This window comes from Ammospiza nelsoni, chromosome 5 (assembly GCF_027579445.1).
Source record: "Ammospiza nelsoni isolate bAmmNel1 chromosome 5, bAmmNel1.pri, whole genome shotgun sequence".
NCBI lineage: Eukaryota > Metazoa > Chordata > Aves > Passeriformes > Passerellidae > Ammospiza > Ammospiza nelsoni.
In genome coordinates this window covers 51,481,559-51,500,310 of record NC_080637.1, presented here as the reverse complement: position 1 = coordinate 51,500,310, position 18,752 = coordinate 51,481,559, and the positions used below count along the sequence as shown (strand labels likewise).

The 18,752-nt window shown below is 44.9% G+C and overlaps 1 protein-coding gene across 10 annotated transcripts in view; it reads right to left on the bottom strand.

The window, feature by feature from the left end:
* Positions 1 to 18,752, bottom strand: part of RBFOX2 (RNA binding fox-1 homolog 2) — a 170,707-nt gene that overhangs the window by 57,935 nt on the left and 94,020 nt on the right. For all 10 annotated transcript variants that reach the window (XR_009418487.1, XR_009418489.1, XR_009418486.1 and 7 more), the window contains one exon: positions 2,715 to 2,939. Coding sequence is in view for 5 of the 10 variants with exons in the window: in XM_059472216.1 (XP_059328199.1) it covers positions 2,715 to 2,939 (225 nt within the window). In the remaining 5 variants the exon portion in view is untranslated. The remainder of the gene's footprint in view (positions 1 to 2,714; positions 2,940 to 18,752) is intronic.

Sequence of the window (18,752 nt, the reverse complement as noted above, 5' to 3'; positions counted from 1 at the left end):
CTCAAATCATTCTAGCTAGCTAGCCAAGTTTCTATGAGAAGGTGCTCCCACCCTGAGTCTTAAGGACCCTGTTACAGACCACATTACATTGCTGTGTAACATATGACCAACGAGATCAAGCCCTCTTTCTATTAGTGACCTTAAAGCTACGCCCACATTCTTTGTTACTTTTGCAGTTATCCTAAAGGCTATCAGCCTGAAAAGCAGGAAAGGTCCCTATCTGACCACACCGTTTGCTATCTCCCTCTGTCCTGCCAATCACAGGCCTTGTTCTTAAAAGCAAGCAGGGAACTTATCTGTCCAGCTGAAGGAATTTCTGAATCATCCCATGGGAGCACAGGCTTCAAGTCAGCAGCTAAAAAATCCACTGGCTGTTGGGTGTGGGGTATCGCCTTCACACACGTGACAGCAGCTGTGCTTGTCAGTCACAATAATGGGAGGGAAGGCTCATACCTCACCCATGACAGCTTTTTGGTCTATTAAAGTTAGCAGTACTGTTTGAGCAAGATGGTAAAATGGTTAAAGGACAAGATGCCTTAAAGCCTAACAGTCTAGTCCATACAGACTGAACGTGTGTGTCAAACAAGTAACAGCCAACACACAAGATGGACAAAATGCTTAGCATTAGCTGTAGATGCTTTAGATTAAATAACCAACCTGTTCTGCTGTATTTTAACAGCATTCTTCAACTTGAGTAACTACCGAGCCTTCTAGCTTCCCCTATGTCCTACATCATTAATCAGCATACTGAGGAGAAGAAAAGTTCAAAGGAATTACATCCTAAGGCAGCCCACAAAATCAAAATAACTTCATAGAGGACTCCTAGACAGAAAGATAGAGACTTGGAAGATCCAAGTGTATGTGAAAGTCTGGTGTGAGAAAAGCCCCTGGTTGAGGCAATTTAGCCCTGCTCCCACAGGTTTCTTCATGTGCCACCATCTGGGATCCTCTGGGTTTGATCAGTTCCAGGCATAGCAGCCACAGCAACGCCCTTGTGTGTGCGCTTAGCCTTTCCCAGCCAGCTATGGCCACAAGCCTGACTCTGCATGCTCAGCTTGCACGTCTTTAACCACATCAAGCAGTCACTCCAGACGTGCACACCTGTTTCCAGTACAAGTGCTGTGTGCTATTCAGCCTGTTTCTTGGATTACCCCCTGCCAGTCAGGCTCCTTCCACAGACTCCTGGCAACACCACAGCCTGCCAGCAGTCTCCCAGCAACACTCCCTCCCACACAGATGGGCTCCCAGTCCCTCCTCACAGGCTAGCCATAGGCTGTGGGCTCCTTGGAGCCAGCATTAGTTGATGAAACACAGAGCTCAGCCCTGCAGAGCCACAGAGATGGCTCCTAATATGGAAGAGGAGCAGGAAGGCTGGCAAGAGCTTACATCCAAGGTCAAGGCTAACATAATTTCCATTAAAAAGAAATGCTCTTAAGCTCTGGACCAGGATGCGAACAGCAAAAACACAGGGGGAAAGTCACTGCCCTGTTTTTTATTCCCTGTTTCCAGCTTCCTCATCCAACCGGCAGAGCCTGAGGTAGTAGTTTGCTGGAGATGGGCAACCCAAATCTTACATGCTGGAATGGTATAGGACAATGTGGTGCTAAAATGATGACTTGCATTTCTGCACACTGCATCAGTGCTTGGTTTTATTTCCTCTGTGGTCCTTCCTTATCTACTTTTTTTGCCAAGCAAGGCACCCTAAGCTCCTTGTTCGCACTAGCAATGTGCCTTACAGAGTGTGTACTTTTTCAAGACGCCGAAGTTGTGGCATTCCCAGGAAGAAATCCAAGGTATCTTATTGAAGTCATGATCAATGGTGCCAACCATGCAGCCACTGCCCACTGCAGAAGGAGCAGAAGCACACATCAGGAACCATGAACATTTGAGCTGGCACTATCAGTTCCTCCAACTGTTGGCATTGAATTCATTCAGTACTTACCAGGGAAAAAAAATAATCTCTGCAACCCAAACACCAACTCCAAGTAGAACTGAAAGCATTAACAGATTAAATCCGCCCCTGAGCGCCGAAGGCTCTCACCATAAGGCTCTTTATTAGGAAGTTAAGTCTTAACAAGTGGCTTAAGGGGTGGATAAAGCTTTTCCTGGGATAATCTGCCAGCATGTTGCCCAGTGCCAGTTCCAGGCCATGGAAAGAAGAAAGAAAATATATAAGATGATGAAAATCTTGGTTTGGCAAATGGATGACCAGTAACTGAGAGCTCATCTCCTATCCTTGCTCCCTGAAGTTCCCTGCTGTCCTCAGAAAGTCAAAGAAAAGTAATTTTCTACTCTGTTAGCTTCCTGAAAACAAAACCACATTGGGATTACACCTAAGATGCATGTGCTCACCCTAATTCTTTGTACTGTCAACCCTCCAGAATTTGCCTCCATCACATCTATTTGAACCATTCGCCAATTAACACAAAGTAATTAACACTTTTGTCAGAGACTGTCTTTGGACAACACCACCATGGTAAAATCACCATGATCATGATTTCAAGTACTACTGTTCTCTGCAGGCACCAATTTACAAGGGGAACATGCAAAAGGGGAAACCCAGTAATGGAAAGTCAGAAGCCGCGTTTTGTTTATAATTCTCTCCTTTCAAGTCTACTGCTGGCTTGCTGCACACTTGAGAAACAGCAATCTAATCAGTGGCTGCCTCTCCCCAAAGCAGTGTGCCGCTCTGGCTGGGCACCCTGTGCACTTACTGCAAGAGATCCGTTCTGCGTGCTGGCCGTGTTCGTGCTCTGCTCCCCATGCGGCTGCGTGCTTCCGTAGAGCGTCAGATTGTGCTCGCTGGTCTGGCCTGCATAGTCCTGAGTGTGTGGCACCCCATACTCTGTGGGAATCCCATTCTGTGGGGGTGGTGGAAATGGGATTGTGGTGAATGGCTGCACCATTGCATCAGGAGTTGCTGATGGCTCCTGGTTACCCTTAAGAAAGGAAAAAGGAGAAAACAGCTTTATTCTACAGAAGATAGATCAAAACATCAGCCTGAGAGACAACACACACGTTCATGAGAATATCCCACCCACCGTCACCATAGTATTCCACAGTCTTCTATTATCTCTCCTATCAAAAAGCACATGCCTTGCTCCTCTGAGCCATGACACTGTTTTCTTAATCTTTTCGGGGCAATTTTCTTGCTACTGGGTGGCATATAGCGAACAAATTACAGGGTTTGCAGATTGCATACCCCTGTGATCTCACACAAAGCTTTACACACAGTAAGGTATTATTTCAGAAGAGGGAAGAGGCACTCACACATTGGAACAGAGAAGAAAACAGAGAAGAACAGGGTTTCTCAACACCCCTAGAAGTACCATAACTGGTTCCATCTCCTCCAGCCTGACCCCTCATTGCTCACAAGCAACCCCAAAAGCAAGCACACCAAGTGGTTTAAAGCACACCTCTCTGTTATGTTACAGTGATAAAAAGTACAGTTTTTAAAATCCATCTGCAGAAGTCCCCTCCTTTGCCCTGACAGCACTGCATACACAGCACAGGTATCTGTTGCTGGAATATCCCATTTGCTTCTTGCTGGCCATGCAGGAGACACCAAAGAGCTGTAGAAAAACAAGCTGAGATCGCAAGCCAGCCACACAGTCACTCTTTCCCAATCCTGAGCATCTCTACAATCACTCAAGGCATTAATCACCCACTCCTGCCTCAGCTTAGGGTATCCCACAGAGACCTCTTGCATAGTGGACTTCTTAGAAGCTTTTAGCGCTGTCTTAGATGTAGCTAACACCAATCAGATGACTCAGAAACAAAGAACTGACCATGCAAAAGATACCCCCAAAAGACAATAAAAATGCTACCCCCACCATGTCAGAAAACCACAAGAAGGAAACAAAAAAGCATGCAGCCCTACAGCCTCTGCAGGGATCTCACCAAGGGGAGAGCTGCATTCAGCCACCTGGGGTGAAGGAGAACAGCCTTGACATTGAAGCCCAACCCTGGGAAGCCCAGGCTGCTGCACTGCTCCTACTGCTTTCACCGCCGCAGCAGGAAAAAAATCCACAGAAAAGATTTATGATAGGAGGGCTGTTTGATTTATGTGCATGTCAACAGACTAATCCTGATTTTAAATTTTGGCTGCTGTTCCAGCCCTGGGTCCTCCCCCACAAAGCCTGGAGGTGCTCGAGGCTATTCTGACACCAGCATGCTTAAATCAATGGAGTAAAAGTGAAACAGACCTTATCCCGTGGATAGGAAAGGCAGAGTGGGAATTACCAAGCAGCCTTTCAGCAGAGAGCATGCAGGGGCTGACGGACCTCCAAAGAAGCCGGACAAACCTTTCAGTCCCTTTATCAGCCTACCTGCAGCTTTCCCTTCCGGGCGGAGGAAACAATGATAAACGCAGTGCACCTCCAGCCAGCACCGGGTCATTCAGACACTGGCTGAATCCCAAATCTGCTCTGACATTAGTCTATCTGGTCTGCCTCCCCTGGGGGCCACGTGGCCACGCGCTCCTGCAGCTGGGGAGAAGGAGAGGGAAGGGCATTCAATACCACTTAGCAGAGCCGAGCTGCAGCCTTGGCTCGTGCTGAAGAAGGAACGGTTTCAAGTCCAGCCTTGCTGCCTGCAGGAACACAAACTCCGCAGCCTTATCTGAGAATGAAGAATTCAGGGGAGCATGCCAGCCGTGGCCAGTGCTCAGCTCCTTGCACGCACTCCCCCAAGCACTTGCAGCCCTGCGTCGTGTGCTCGCAGCTCTGCAGAGGTTTTTCACGCACCAAGCACATTTTCTGAAAGCAGGACAGGATTTTTGTTTCCCCCTCAAAAAAGGAGGGCAGCCCCCCCCCCAGCCCTCCAGTTCTGCTCATTTCTTTGTTATTCTCAGCTTCAAAGCAAGCCACTTCTGACTCAAACTAACCCATCATCAGGATCTGCAGAGCGAGTTCTAAAGCAGGAGGCAGGACAGACAGAACGACGGCCATCCCACTGCAAACCAGGTATCAGGAATCCTACTGCTCACCTGCTCAGACCATTTATCCCCTGACATGACAGCTCCATTCTGTCCACGTACTGTCTCCTTTCCAAGCTCTTCTGTTTACAGCATTTCATTGCATTTGATGGTCTGCATTCTTCCCTACAGCCCACCTTGTCTGCCCCCCATTCTGACGTTTCCAATAGGAGCTAAATAGGAAACTGACTTTTTCTTTTCAATGAAAGATTTTTCCACAGGAAAAATGGAGGAGCAGAAACCATCACCAGTCTTCTTTGGACAAGCTAGATTTCCAAGCCAGCAGCATCCCAGGTCAGAGGAAGAGAATGCTGATTAGCCCCAAACAAAATCTATTCTGCCATCGTGTCAACAGTACAGGGCTGCTCCCCAAAGGACATAGCATTCTGTACAACCTCACTCTTAGACTGTTTAAAATGCCAGCCCAGGAACCTTATATAATCTTATTTTCAATGTTTTTTCCCCTCAGTTAATACTGTTCCTTCCAGTTTAAATGCATTTCAACCTTTTAAGTATTTTCTCTCCTTTCTTCAATTATCTATCTATAAATGTTTGAAGGATGAAAAATACTTTCTCTCTCCTCTGTTGCTTGTGGCATTTTGATAATACATATTTAGTTTGAGTTTAATCACACCTCTCAAGCCAAAATATCCTGGTAACTTTATTTATTACTTCTCTCTGACCTTCCTAAGACTTTTCAAAGAAGGATTTCTGGGGCAGAATAAAATGTTTTTAATACCATTGTCACTCCTCCACTCCTCAAATCACACTAACATGCAAAAATCATATTTTTTATTACAAATGCATCCTTCATTTAATGTCTCAGGTTATCTGGAGATCTATCATTATTATATTTGTCCAGGTTTCATCATCCCATGGAGTATCTGTATCTCAAATTATTTTTCTCTTGATATGATTATGGACATATTTCCCGTCTGATTCCTTTTTTGTAATTTTAATTTCCTTTGATGCTTTAGAATTACTTTTTTCCCCTGTTTCCACTAGCGTCAACAGAAAAGGACTCCTGATGAGATCTCTGCAGGTTTCACAGCATACTGATATCCTTCAAACCCAGAGGAGATTCTACCTCTTCTGTTATTCTACCAAATTTCAACATTTACACAACACTTCATATTTTCAAGAGGTAACACAGAACACACACACACACACAGATCCCATTAATCTTCAAATACAGAACCTGAACTCCTTTCCCTACTTCTAAACCACCATGTAAAATTCTGCATTTAGGGGTGTTGCTTGCCACACTTCAAGGGAAGTAGAGAGAATGGAGAAATCCTCACATTTCCAGGTAAAGGAAAGTATCTTGTCTATCCAATCTTGACATACCTCACTGCATTGCCAGCCCTGCCTGTTTAAGCTCATGAAGATGTCTTAAAAATTTACTCAAATGCAACAAGAAACCCAGATAATCATGTCCAAGAGCAGTCGCCCGCCCCAAACTTACACAAGGATGCCACCACAGGACTATGAAAATCTGGGTGCAGCTCCCCACAAAAACTACTACCACCTTAAACTTCTGTGATGGTATGAAGTAAGTTTTAATCCATGTTCAAGAGCAGACAGACACCTCTCTTGGCCACAATGCATCAGGCTGGCAGTCTCCAGGAGGTGAGTGTGAGGGACATTTCGTTGCAGGAATAATTTTGGCAGTTCCAGATGAACTGATTAGCTCTGCCAGTTTATGCTGCCATGCACCAACCATGATAACTGCCACCCCATGCTCAAACTGGCAAAGGCTGTTCAATGCCAGTGAAACAGTGCAATTAACACAGACTCCTTAAAAAACCAAAAAAAAAACCCCAAAAAAAAAACCAAACAAAACAAAACACCAAACCACACTTCAGTATGATATATGTTGCCCTATAGTTCAAAGTAAAGCAATAATTCCTGTCTTTTCTATTCCTTCTGATGCTCTGTTCTCACAGAAATCATTCATTCACATCAGGTAGGAATTCAAAGCAGCTGCCCCCTTGCAAACTGTTGGTATCTGATTTGTGAGCAAGCCCTCAGGGCACAAGAAGGATATGGTTACCCATCTGGGCTCTGCTTTCAGGCCCCTATTCTCAGCCCTACAAAGGTCAGTCATGTCCTTGCAGATGCCAACTTTCTTCCCTAAGTCAGGGGTTTGCCTACACAGATCAGTACAAACTGATCCCACATTTTGTTTAAAAAAACAAATCAGCTAAAGCAGTGCAAAATCCCTAATGGGGACACATTTCTAAGAGCTTATGCAGCTTTAAGTTAATTAATGAACTTTGCAGCTCCAAGCTAAGTGGAGGAATGATGAGTAACCGATGAGTAACTGCACGTGGCGATACCTTGTGGAAGGGTGGGAGCTGGGGACGACAACTCAACAAGGAACAATGTGGTTCAGCAAATGTGACACAGGATGAATTCTTTCAGCAGACAGCAGGTGGTGATCCAAGATCACGGCACTGGAGCGCAAAGAGCAAACACCAGAAATGCACACAAAGGCCTCCTGCTTCCATAAAACTGTCAAAGATCAGTCTGTTCTATGAAGGAGTGGTTTTGTTTTCCTCATCAGAGAAATGGGTGTAAGTTGAGGGATATAAAAGGAGTCTTATAGCAATGCAGCTCCAGATCTCTTTTGCTATGCCATAATATGCATAGATAGAAAACCCTAACCAGCCAAATAAAAATTACACTCCTGGTAAAGCTAAGCTAGTAAAATTTCTGTATATATGTGGCAAACTGCCATAAGGTAACTGGTCTGTGTTATCCATAACCCTGCTGTGAGTCATCAGCATCACACAAAGGTGCAGGGAAATGGTACAGCATATAAACATCGAACAATCTCTTAAAAATGCCTTTGAACTCTGCTAACCCCCAAATCACTGGGATGTGGGTACAAGCCTATTAGTGGAATGGGGTTTCTAATACATATGTCTTCACTGAACTAATTTTATGAATCCTCGAAGTGACTGACTTGCAGCTAACAGAGGCAATTAACCTGTTTGTGAAGACCAGAGTTCCAGGCTACAACTGTTTGTTCTCTGCACCAACCTAATCCCTTCTGTAAACAGCAAAAATGTTTGGAGCTGGGATCTGAAGAACCTGTCAGGACCCTGGAGCTGCTGCCCACCCTCAGCTCTCTGTAAGAACAGAATCCTTCTGAGTGAAGGGAATGCAGGGACTGTGCTGTCCCTCCTAGAAGCCAGGTCACAGCTTCCTGTCAGGGATGCAAACATCACACATGCAAAGCACTGCTCCCTGGCTGTACAAAGACAAGAGAGAAAGGGCTTGCCATACAAGACTGCTGCTTAGGAGCATGAGAATAATTAATTAATTAATAATGGGCTGTGTTCCACCCCCCTCCCCTTCTCACAGATCAACAAAAAAGCTGCTGTAGCAGGGTCTCTTTCCCAGCCCCTTCCAACACAGTCTCCCTTCCCAGTTCTCAGCTGCAGCTTCAGAGGGGCTCTGGCTGGAGCTGTCACCATCCCCTCTCCAGCTGTGCACTCCTGCCCTCTCTCCCCTGCCAGCCTGCCCACCACTGAGCCCTTTCAGCACATATCCCAGGAAAAAAATTACTCACTTTTTATTGCCAGGTTAGTTTTGTTCCCAGTTCAGAGAGCTGAAACAGCTTGGCAAGAAGCTGGAGGAGAACCAGAGCCAGAAAGGACAGGGGGTGGAGAAGCTGGGGAGGGAAGGGCCATGGGCATCAGCACTTGGATGAGCTCAGGCTGCCAGGAAGCTGCAGTCTCCAGCCTGCATTAACTCTCTTCTCAGGCAATCCCACACTTTGCCTGCTGATAACAAATGTATCAACAAGCTAATGGGAACGGATACAAAGCAGCAGGAGCGATGCTCCCCACATGCACCAGGAACTCCCTGGTCAGTCCAGCATTATCCCTTGCCCAAAAACCACAGGCTGGGGCATTCATTACACCAAAGACAGATTCCACCCTACACTGGTGGCTCTCACAGCACACAGAACCTACGCCTGGGTTTTAAAACTCTTCTTTTACTCTTCAGGGCCATGAAGATACTCAAGCACGAGACAAAGTGATGTACAGAATGCTGAAGTGATGGCTTTCCAACACCCGAGACACCCCAAAACAGTGATTTGGCCACACCAACCCTTCAGGTGCTCACAAACATGATACAAGCTCTCTATTCCAAAATGCAGTAATAACACTTCCTCCATTGTGGCCATTTCATTACAGATTAGCTTTGAATGGGAAGAGTGGGTAAAATGCCTACAGAAAAGAAATCTGGGGGTGAAAAGGAGAAGTACAAAGCATATAACCATCTCATATCCTTCATCTTTGTACAAACCCGTTCCTGGATTCAGAGGGGTATGTGACCCTAACCTGACACCCACTCTCCACACTACAAAGGCATTTCTGTAACTCCAGAGAGCAAGACTGACATGCCTGCGTGTCTGGGACACAGACTGATAAAATCAACACTCTTTCTTGGTGTGGGTTGATCATAAAAGCACCTTGAATAGGATCACAGTAATAAGGGGTTTTGTATTTCATCTGCACATCTGGAGCTTAATCTTCATTTGATCTATGACACACTGTGGTAATAGAAAAGGATGCTGGATTTTGACTCTACTGTCATGGGCATGAGAGCAATTCCTCCTGAATCCTCCCAAAGACAAACTCTAAACCTAGGTAGGTCTGTAAACATCTGCTGGAATTTTACGGCAGTTTTGTTAAAATAAAGGGAAGTTAAGTTCATGGGTACACTTTTAAAAAATTAAATCAGATGTGATCACTCAGGAAACGCCTTTTCCACTGGGTTAAATTAAGCCTCAATAAGCTAATCTTGCACCAGTCAAAAAAAAATCTAACAAGAGACGCCTGCACTCACACTTGCACCTAGCTAACCATTTAAAGGCATGTATCCTTCAACTTCCTGGTGCAAACTTGCACTAGATTATCTAATCTTGCCCTTCCTAGATATGTAAAGCAAGGGAAGAACAAGTTATCTTCCAATACACATTCTATCATTCCAGGCCACCAAAAAGTGTTCTGTAAAATAAAGCAGCTGGCTTTGGCCTTTTTTTTTTTTTAATGCGTTTAAGAACATGTTTATGGAAAAGAAGTTCAAGCCCCCCTTTTGTAGGAAAGGATAAAAGAAAATTATAGTCTTATCTTACTGTTATACACAGGAAGCACTCACTCATCCCCATGCTATCATCACTTCCAGTAATGGCCAACTTTTGCTCTACCCCTATGCACAAACACAGGCTCTCATGCACACTTGGTAAGACGCCCTCGGGCAACCTGCAAAGAGGCTTCCTGTTGGATACAACCAAAGCTTTAGAGTTACCCAACATTAATAAAGCCTAGGGCCACATCTACTTACCAGCCTGAAATGTACCTTTCAGATTTTAAAAAGCCCTGATTTCTGCTCCTGAAATCTACATTATTCCCCACTAAAAAAAAAAAAAAATAAAATTAAATGTTACTGGCACAAAAGCATCCTACCAAATGCTTTCAATCCAGTCATGCTCTCTGGGGTTGATTAGAGAGAATTGTGCTTTGAGAGACATCAGGGTCCCAACATCTGTTTGCATTCCGTTTTAGGAATTAAACTACCTCTGAGAATTACTGGGGAGAAGGGGATAAGGATGGAGAACAAAGGAAAAAGTCACCAGGATGGATACATCCTCAGCAATTTAAGAGAAAAGCTCAGGCTTAATTTTTTGGTCCAGATTGGTCCTTTAGCACCTACCCTGGTTGTTGTTCTCAGCTCTGCAACTTTCCAAGTGACTATTTTCCACTCAACATGCATAGTCAAACATTCTTAAGGAAAAAAAAAGATTTCCATAAGATGACTAGCTTTCAACAAATCAGCATGAAAATAATGTCTCAAAATACTACAAATCAAGTCCTTCATAATCCAGCAGGCACACAGGGTGGTACAAGTATGTCCCATACAAGAGAGATTACTCTTCTGTCAGGCAAAACCAGCGAAGTTCTTTCTCTGGGACCAGAATTGAAATGAGTCACAGCTAAGGAAGAGTGTGCTGCAGATGTGTCACGTATGTTTAATCCAAGCTAGCTGCCATCAGCTATTCAGCAGATTAGCAAACCAATCACACTCTCCATTGCATGACTCTGGATCCTCTCTCAGGGAAGCAGCAGAAACCAGAGGCCAGTCATGGGGAAGGAATGGGTAACTGCTTTTCAGGAGAGGTCCATGGTTGCAGCAGGATATCTGGGCACTATGTGATACTTTTGATGGCACAGAGGACCTGCATGTGCTGGTTTTTCTTTTTTCTGCCTTACTCCAGAGACAGCTAACCAACAGTTACCGGTGCTCCTTAGAAAAAGAAGGGCTACAGCACATAGCACATGGAAATATAACAGGGAAGAAAATACCACCTGGTCCCACAGTATCTCTTTACCAGGATGGCAAGGTAGTGTCACGGTTACCGTCTCCTCAGCTAATTCTGCAGTCAGATTGCTCAATTCAAACAGCTTTGTTTCAAGGCAGAGAGTAACTCACCAGCTGATGTATTTCAGAAAACCAGTATCTGCTTCTCCAACCCCAATCAAGGACTTAGCACAGATAAGCAATTTTTCATCACATCTCTGCTCTGCAAATGGACTATCGCTCTGCATCTGCAAGTACATCTTGCAGATCTCAGTGAGCGTGGAGAGTTACTCCTGCAACCTCAAGAACTCAGATGGCTTTCCTGAATGTTTAAATCCTCGTGAAGCTCACTCAGCCCTTTAGAGAGATTTGTATCTACTTTAGTGACAAGGATTTCTCAAAGCCTTCGCTATGTAACACAGCTATCTGCAATAGCCTCTTCCAGATCTCCCTATATTTCCAGTGCTCTTCTAGGAAGGATTTTGAAGCTCACTGTTGGTATCAGGCTCTCCTGTCCTTCTCTTCCCTGATGTGAAGGCAATGAGCTGAAGGAAATAGTGAGCTGTGCAGAGGGGCTGCTCTGAGCTGACCTGGCTCCTGGAGGAAGGACAAACCTCCAAGCCCTGTCAGGCAGCTTCACACACACTGGCCCCTTCAATTCCCCAGATTTCAGCAGACAGCAGGGAAGTCTTCCCGCCTGCCTGCACTAACTCCAGCACCATACAGAAAAAAAGCAGCCCTGCCTCTGCTGCCAGAGCAGGAGGAGGAAAAAGGGAGAAAGCGCCGGGAAGGGGAGAACACATCTGGAATCAATTGGAGAGCGCTGAATGCCTTGGAAAGAACTGCAGAGCTGGCAGAAACCATAGCGAGGAGCCGCGTGTTCGGACGTGACTCTGCAGCAAAGGTGCAGAACGAGACGTATGCAGCATATTTAAACACAAAACCAGAGCTCCTCTTGAGGCTCTGGGGTTCTTTTCATGCAAGCAGCTAAACGGCTCAGCCCTGTCATATTTTCACTGCCACTGGCCTATCACAGGCACGCTCAGAATTCAGTACAGAAGACAGGAGATGAGATGAGGCAAAGGGGACCCATCTGTGACTCCAGTACCAGGACTCAGTCACGCAGCAACAACATTATATCAAGCTGCTCTCAGGGTGCAGGGCGGAGGAAGTCTGTGACTGACTTGGCACACATTTCAGAACAGAAATTTGACGGTTTAAAAACACAGATTTCTTCCCACAGTTACTTTCCATTCCAGCATTCTCCTATCTCTTGCTATTCATTTGTTCCAAGAGTAGTTTTCCATTTTCAAAGAAGCCTCCACTGCGTGTCCTGGAAAGCAGAGGTTCTGGAAAGGAGCAGAGAGCCATAGAGATGCAACTCACCAGCACAGAAGCCTGGTACAGAGAGTGACTACAGCTTTCAGATATATTACCAACCTGAGCGTGTGGGAAGGATTGCTACTTGGGTATGTGGCCTTGGCCAGACAAAAGATATATGCTTCATTTTGCAAATTTTAAAAATGGAATTTAAAAATTCAGAAGGGAACATGAAAGAGCTACATAAATGACCCCAAGACTGGAAAAAGCCACATGGCTACACATTGAAAACCTTGAAAAGCCCACTTTATTTTGCTTATCATGAAAAAAAAAAGGTGATAACTGATTATTTTATTAAAGTATATTAATTGTGAGGAACAAAGTAGATGCTAATAATATTTAATCTAATGAAAAAAGTCATCAAGAAAACCAATAGCCAAAAGCTGAGTCTGATAAATTCAGCTGTGGTAAAAGACACCATTTCATTTTGTTTACTAATTTCTAAATGACAGTCATTAAGTCAGCTGGTAAGAAGAACTCAGTCTTTTCAATCTTTTCTGGATTCTGTGCTGAAAACATTACGTCACCCAAAACAGAGGTACCTGAGTGAGACATAACGGCCTACAATGCAGGTACAGCCAGAAGAGACAACCTAAAGCCAGATCTATACAACAATATCCTGGAAAGCTAACAAGAACTGGTGGAAGTCAATGCACATCAATTAAAGCTGATTAAACTAAGCAGTATACACATTTATAAGCATAATAACCTCACGGAGAGGAACAAGCTGTTGAAAAGCATAGGTGCAGTTCAGTGTACCACCTAATATGACAAACTACCAGCTGACCTTGGAATCAGGGGCTGCTCTTCCCCTCCCCAGCTGTTGTGAGATCCAGTCACGCCACAGCCACTGCCAGAAAATCCAAACAATAGTCATCTGTTTGGTCATAAACTCAACTGTCTCGCTCTGGATCTGCTTAAGCACAATGCCCAAAGCAGTGAGGAGGCTGAGCATATGGCTGGGGCACAGAGACAGGGGGACTGTTCTTCTCACAGCAGCCCACAGTTACACTACATTAAGTGCAACTTTGAAATGCACCTGAAAGCCACTTCATCCCAGAGCAAGAGGCTGGATGGACATTTAGCATATGCTATTGCCACTACCTGCTTCACTTGTACTTAACTTCTAGAGCATTCCCACATAAGCCAGCATAAAGCTGGTTCATACACAGTGAATTTGTCGAGTATCTGAGGAAAAATTTTCCCATTGTTACAAAATCCTTTTAAAGCCTCTTTTCCCCAGGCCTTTCAGCTAATGTATGCTTACCACATTCCTGCTGTAACCACGAACCAGTATAGACTTCTTCCTCGCACAGGCCACCTGCACAGCTCATAGGCAAAGCTCGAGGTGAGCAGCACATCAGACCACCTTTCAAGTGCCTCTTCCTGGACTGGGTATCACTAAAGCAGCTCCTGCAGCACCCACACTCAGCAGCACCATTGGAAACCTGCTGCTCCCTTGCTACCACCACATCAATGCCCTGGGACACATGAAGCATGAGCTGGTTTAACAGTAGCAACATGCAAAATATTCACATTAAACTACTGCTTATCACTGGCACTAGTACTTTTAAACTGCTCAATTTTACTGAAGCTAAATCAATAATCCTTAAAAGCTAAATTGATATAAGAGCATCTCATGTCAGGGCATGTCTGTCAGCATCTGCAGCTCCCGTAATATATTACTGTGTGAGCTCCCGGTAAATTGACCCCTCCGTAATTCTCAGCAGATCCCCACCTTCCACAGCCAAGTGCATTAAAGGTCCTTTTTCTCCCGCCTCCTTGCAACACCTACAGAAACACAAAAACACAGGCTATGCAAAACTTAAACCCAAGCCAGTTGGTTTGCCCTTCTGTACATCCCCTTTCACACTCACAGTGTCAGGCTAAACAAAGCCCCTCACTCCAGGATACAGGCCTGGAAAAAAAAGCATTAGCATCTGGCAACCAAGAGCAGCACCCAGCATACGGGCCTGAGAGCAAATACAAGTCTCTGGCATGAAGAGGAAACACTGGGACATATGCCTGAGTGCTCCTGTCAATCTTGCAGTGGGGGAATGCCCAATTTTTTTTTTTAATATATTTTTATCATATTACTGAAAGGAAATGCCAGGGACTGCTGTGGCCCATGTCCCTTGAGGCTCCACTGCTGCCATCAGGCTGCACTGCCTTTGCAACAATGAATATTTAAACAGGGCAATAAATATTTCAGAGCACATTCATCCCAATAAGAAGTCTACTACCATAAGAGAGATGAGACAAGCACACAGGGCCGGGGCCACTCCCTCTTCTGCCCCTCTGGCTCCCACACTGCCTGCCCTTCCTTGGCCCTACTTCCCTCCAGCCCTCAACAGGCACCTGACAGCCTCAAATATTCATGAGCACAGTTCCAGTTACTTTCCAAACAAGCAAAAACACCTGTGAAAAAAGTAACAAGGTGCTCTCTTTCCACAGAGGTGCAGAACACAGCTAGATCATGCTTTGCTTTCATCTCTCCTGGGGTTTCTGCCTCTTGGACATTCATACTCGGGAAGAAAATAATTTGCTTGAAGACCCCACAGGGTCTTAAATATTTAAGTATTGCACCTTAAGAGAGAAAAAATCCTAACATCACGAAACCCAAAGCTCAACCAGCACCTGGTCAAGAAACAGTATGTGACAATCTGTCCTTACTCCCCACAACTCCCTCCCTCAATTTCAGCAGCACATTTATTCAGGCATTTCTCAGGTATGAGCAGCTCCACTAGCCTCTCAGTGGGATGCTAACAGACGTACACAGCTTGGCCATCACTGGCACAACTAAAATCAGCTAGAAATCAAGTTTAGGATGTAACAGAAAACCCATTCATTTACTCAGCTATCACCTGCTTGTCATTCATGTACTGGGGACTATTTTGACTATGACAGTGATAAAAGCTTTGGGTTTTTAAGTAGGACCTTAGTTATGCTCTCACCTTTAAGCTCCTTGGCCTTTAAAGATAATTTCAGGGGGTAACTAATACATAAAATCACATATAAAGACATTTATTGAGGATCAAACTTGTAGGGCCATGAAACCATGCAACCAGACTCAAAAATTATCTTTTGTAGCAGCTTCCACTGTGTATCTACCTAGATTCAAAAGACCTAAGATATTTGCTGCTCACAGAGCATATGGACAAGGCTTCAGAGAACAAATACACCTACTACTCTGAGTGAAAGGAAGCCAAAAAGACACCCTCACAAACAGCAACCAAAGGGTTACCCTGAATGACAGACACAAGCTAGTCTGCCCTGGCTAACTGAGCTACACCATGGCATCTCCTTTCCAGGTAAAAGCTTTAATTAACAGCATACAGGAAAAGAGTAATTTCTGCGTTTACTGGCACCCATGGACCATCTCTTAAAAGATGATGGTAACGAAACTGCAATCACAACGTGTCACATGCTGCCAAAGGTGCCTCTTGGGCTGCACAAGAAGACACTCTTCATACCTGGATCCTGGCCCAGCTCAAGGTACAAGCTGGGCACCAAATGGCTCTGCCCTGCCATGGCTTGGGCACAGCAGGGAGCGTGCAAGGGTATGCGACAACTCAGCAAGGTCTGCAGATGCAGTCTTGGATTAAACTGCTAAATTCCCCTGCAGTCTCATTTCAGCTGCTTTCAGACCTTTGAAGGAGAACAGCCGGGTCTTTGCTATGCGCAGGAAGGGCCCTGCAGCACTCTGAGTGAGTTTTACTCACCGCAAGCCAGAGCTCCTGCTATTTCCTCCTTGGTTCTCATAGCCAAGGGAAAGAGACCAAGGCAACCCCCAAGTGCTGAGCAGCGTTCTTGGGATGGCCAGTTTCCTGTTAATGAAATTCTCTCATCCTCCTGCTCTGTGGCACGAAATGGCTCCAAAGTGAAGTATTGAACCATCAAACAGCAAAGACTCTTTCCAGACAGCATTACAAGGAAGAGCACCTGCCTACTGATAGGTGGGTCAATCACCCACCACCACCCTCTGTCCCTTCTGCTCCTCAAAGAGCAGCAGCATCTCTGGGTCAAGACTGGCCATCAGCCACGCCACCAAAAAGATGCTGTTTACATTAAATGCATAAAATAGCAGTCACAGCAGTGTAATTCAGAGACTGACAACAATCCTGCTGCTTTGCCAGCGGTGAGTCCTGGGAATTTATATCTCTGCTTCTAACTACCACCCCAGCTGTCCTTCATATATCACTGAAACGAAAGGATCATCAGAAGCCAGATGCAACCTGGCCCAAAAAACACCTTGTACTTTCCTATCTTATTAAAAGACCTCATACATAGAGAAAGGAAAACATCTTGGAAGATGAGCAAATTACCTCACCAAGTAATTTAGAGCAGGAGCCACCATTTTACAGCAGACATCAAAATAATGAGCACTCCTCTGCTGACTGTGCAGCTCCGTGTTATTCCCATGATGGGCTGCATACCCAGCAGCATGTTAAACATGGAAAAAACCAGCATCTGATCCCACTCAAGAATAAAAAAATACATTTTTGATACCATACAAGAAGTGTTAGAAAGGAAAACAGCATTTAATTCTGTGGCTCCTGAGGACCTCTCATGACTCAGAAAATAAATGCAAACAGATGAAAAAGTTAATTTGGATCATATCAGCTTCACTGGCATGCAAAGGGCAGAGCAGGCACCCTGGGGAGAGGGAGGGAAAGATTTGCCATAGATCAGGTTACTATCGCTGACAACTGACCTAAAACACCACAAGATTTGACCAGACCCTACCCGATCCTCTAATTTTCAAAGGAGCTACCGCCTCCTTTAAGAGATACAATGTGTGAAACATGTAACACTGAGGTCGGGGAGGAAGGAGATCCTGCAGCACAAGTATGTAAGTGGTCCAGATAATAATCCTCATCACATTAAGAACGAGCCAAATTAAGTGAAACAAGAACAAAGCGAAGTGAGTTGTTCTTTTGAAGATGTAGAATTTTCAATGCAAAGCAATGAGGACATAAGGAACCAGAATAATTTCTCCACAGTCTGAGGCTACTGCATGGAACAGACAGGCAGTTGCTCTGTCCTAAAAAGATGCTCCTTGAAAACAGATATTCATCTGCAACCCAACACACGCAGCTTGGGAATTTAGAGACCCAGCTTGCTGTATGGGCTCCATGGTCTCATTCCCTGGATGGGCCAGCACAGCCCACAGACATCACTGTCAAACCTGAGAAATGTTCTTCAGCATCAGCCCTCAACAATCGCTTTTAACTCAACCTCATTTGATGGGATCTGAACTGCCCACCATCATAAACTGAGCTTTACTTCTGTCCTATTAAATTTTCAGGAAGTGTTTCTGCTCAAAAGTGGCCAACAACATGAGTAGTAGCCCACAGTAGCCAATGTATTCATTGTTAACAGAAGTGTCCTTGATTTGTTAGGCCTTCAACATCCACTAGATGATTCACAGGAAGACTGATACATCTGGAAAACTTCCTTCAAATTCTTTGCGATGAGAATTACTCTTATAGCTTCCTCTTGCATGTCTAGGACATAAAGCCTTTTCAGAATTTCAGTATTTGGCACCACAGGGCACAAGGACCACTTTTACAGCCATGGTTGATGATCATAAAGGAAAAGGTTTGGTGCTCTGCTTCTGCTGGGTACTACCATCATCACACCTAATCAACAGATTCACCTCCATGCACTTCTGCAAGAGCAGGGCCACCACAGCTGACCTCACATGAGGGCACAGGAGCAGCTCACACGGGCACAGTAATCCCCTGGCAGAAATTTGGGACAGACACAGCTGAAGGCAATTCCTGAACCACTTCACAGCTGAACTCTTGAAGATGTCCCTGCTCATTTCAGAGGGGTTGGACTAGATAACCTTTAAAGATCCCTTCCAACCCAAATCATCCTATGATTTCAAGGTTTTATGATTGGCTACAGGAACACTCCTCTGCTAGGATTGTCTGAACAGTAGCCAGGAGGCTCATCACAACTCTGCATTTAAACCATGTCACTGGATCTCAGAATAATTATGTAGTGACACACAGAG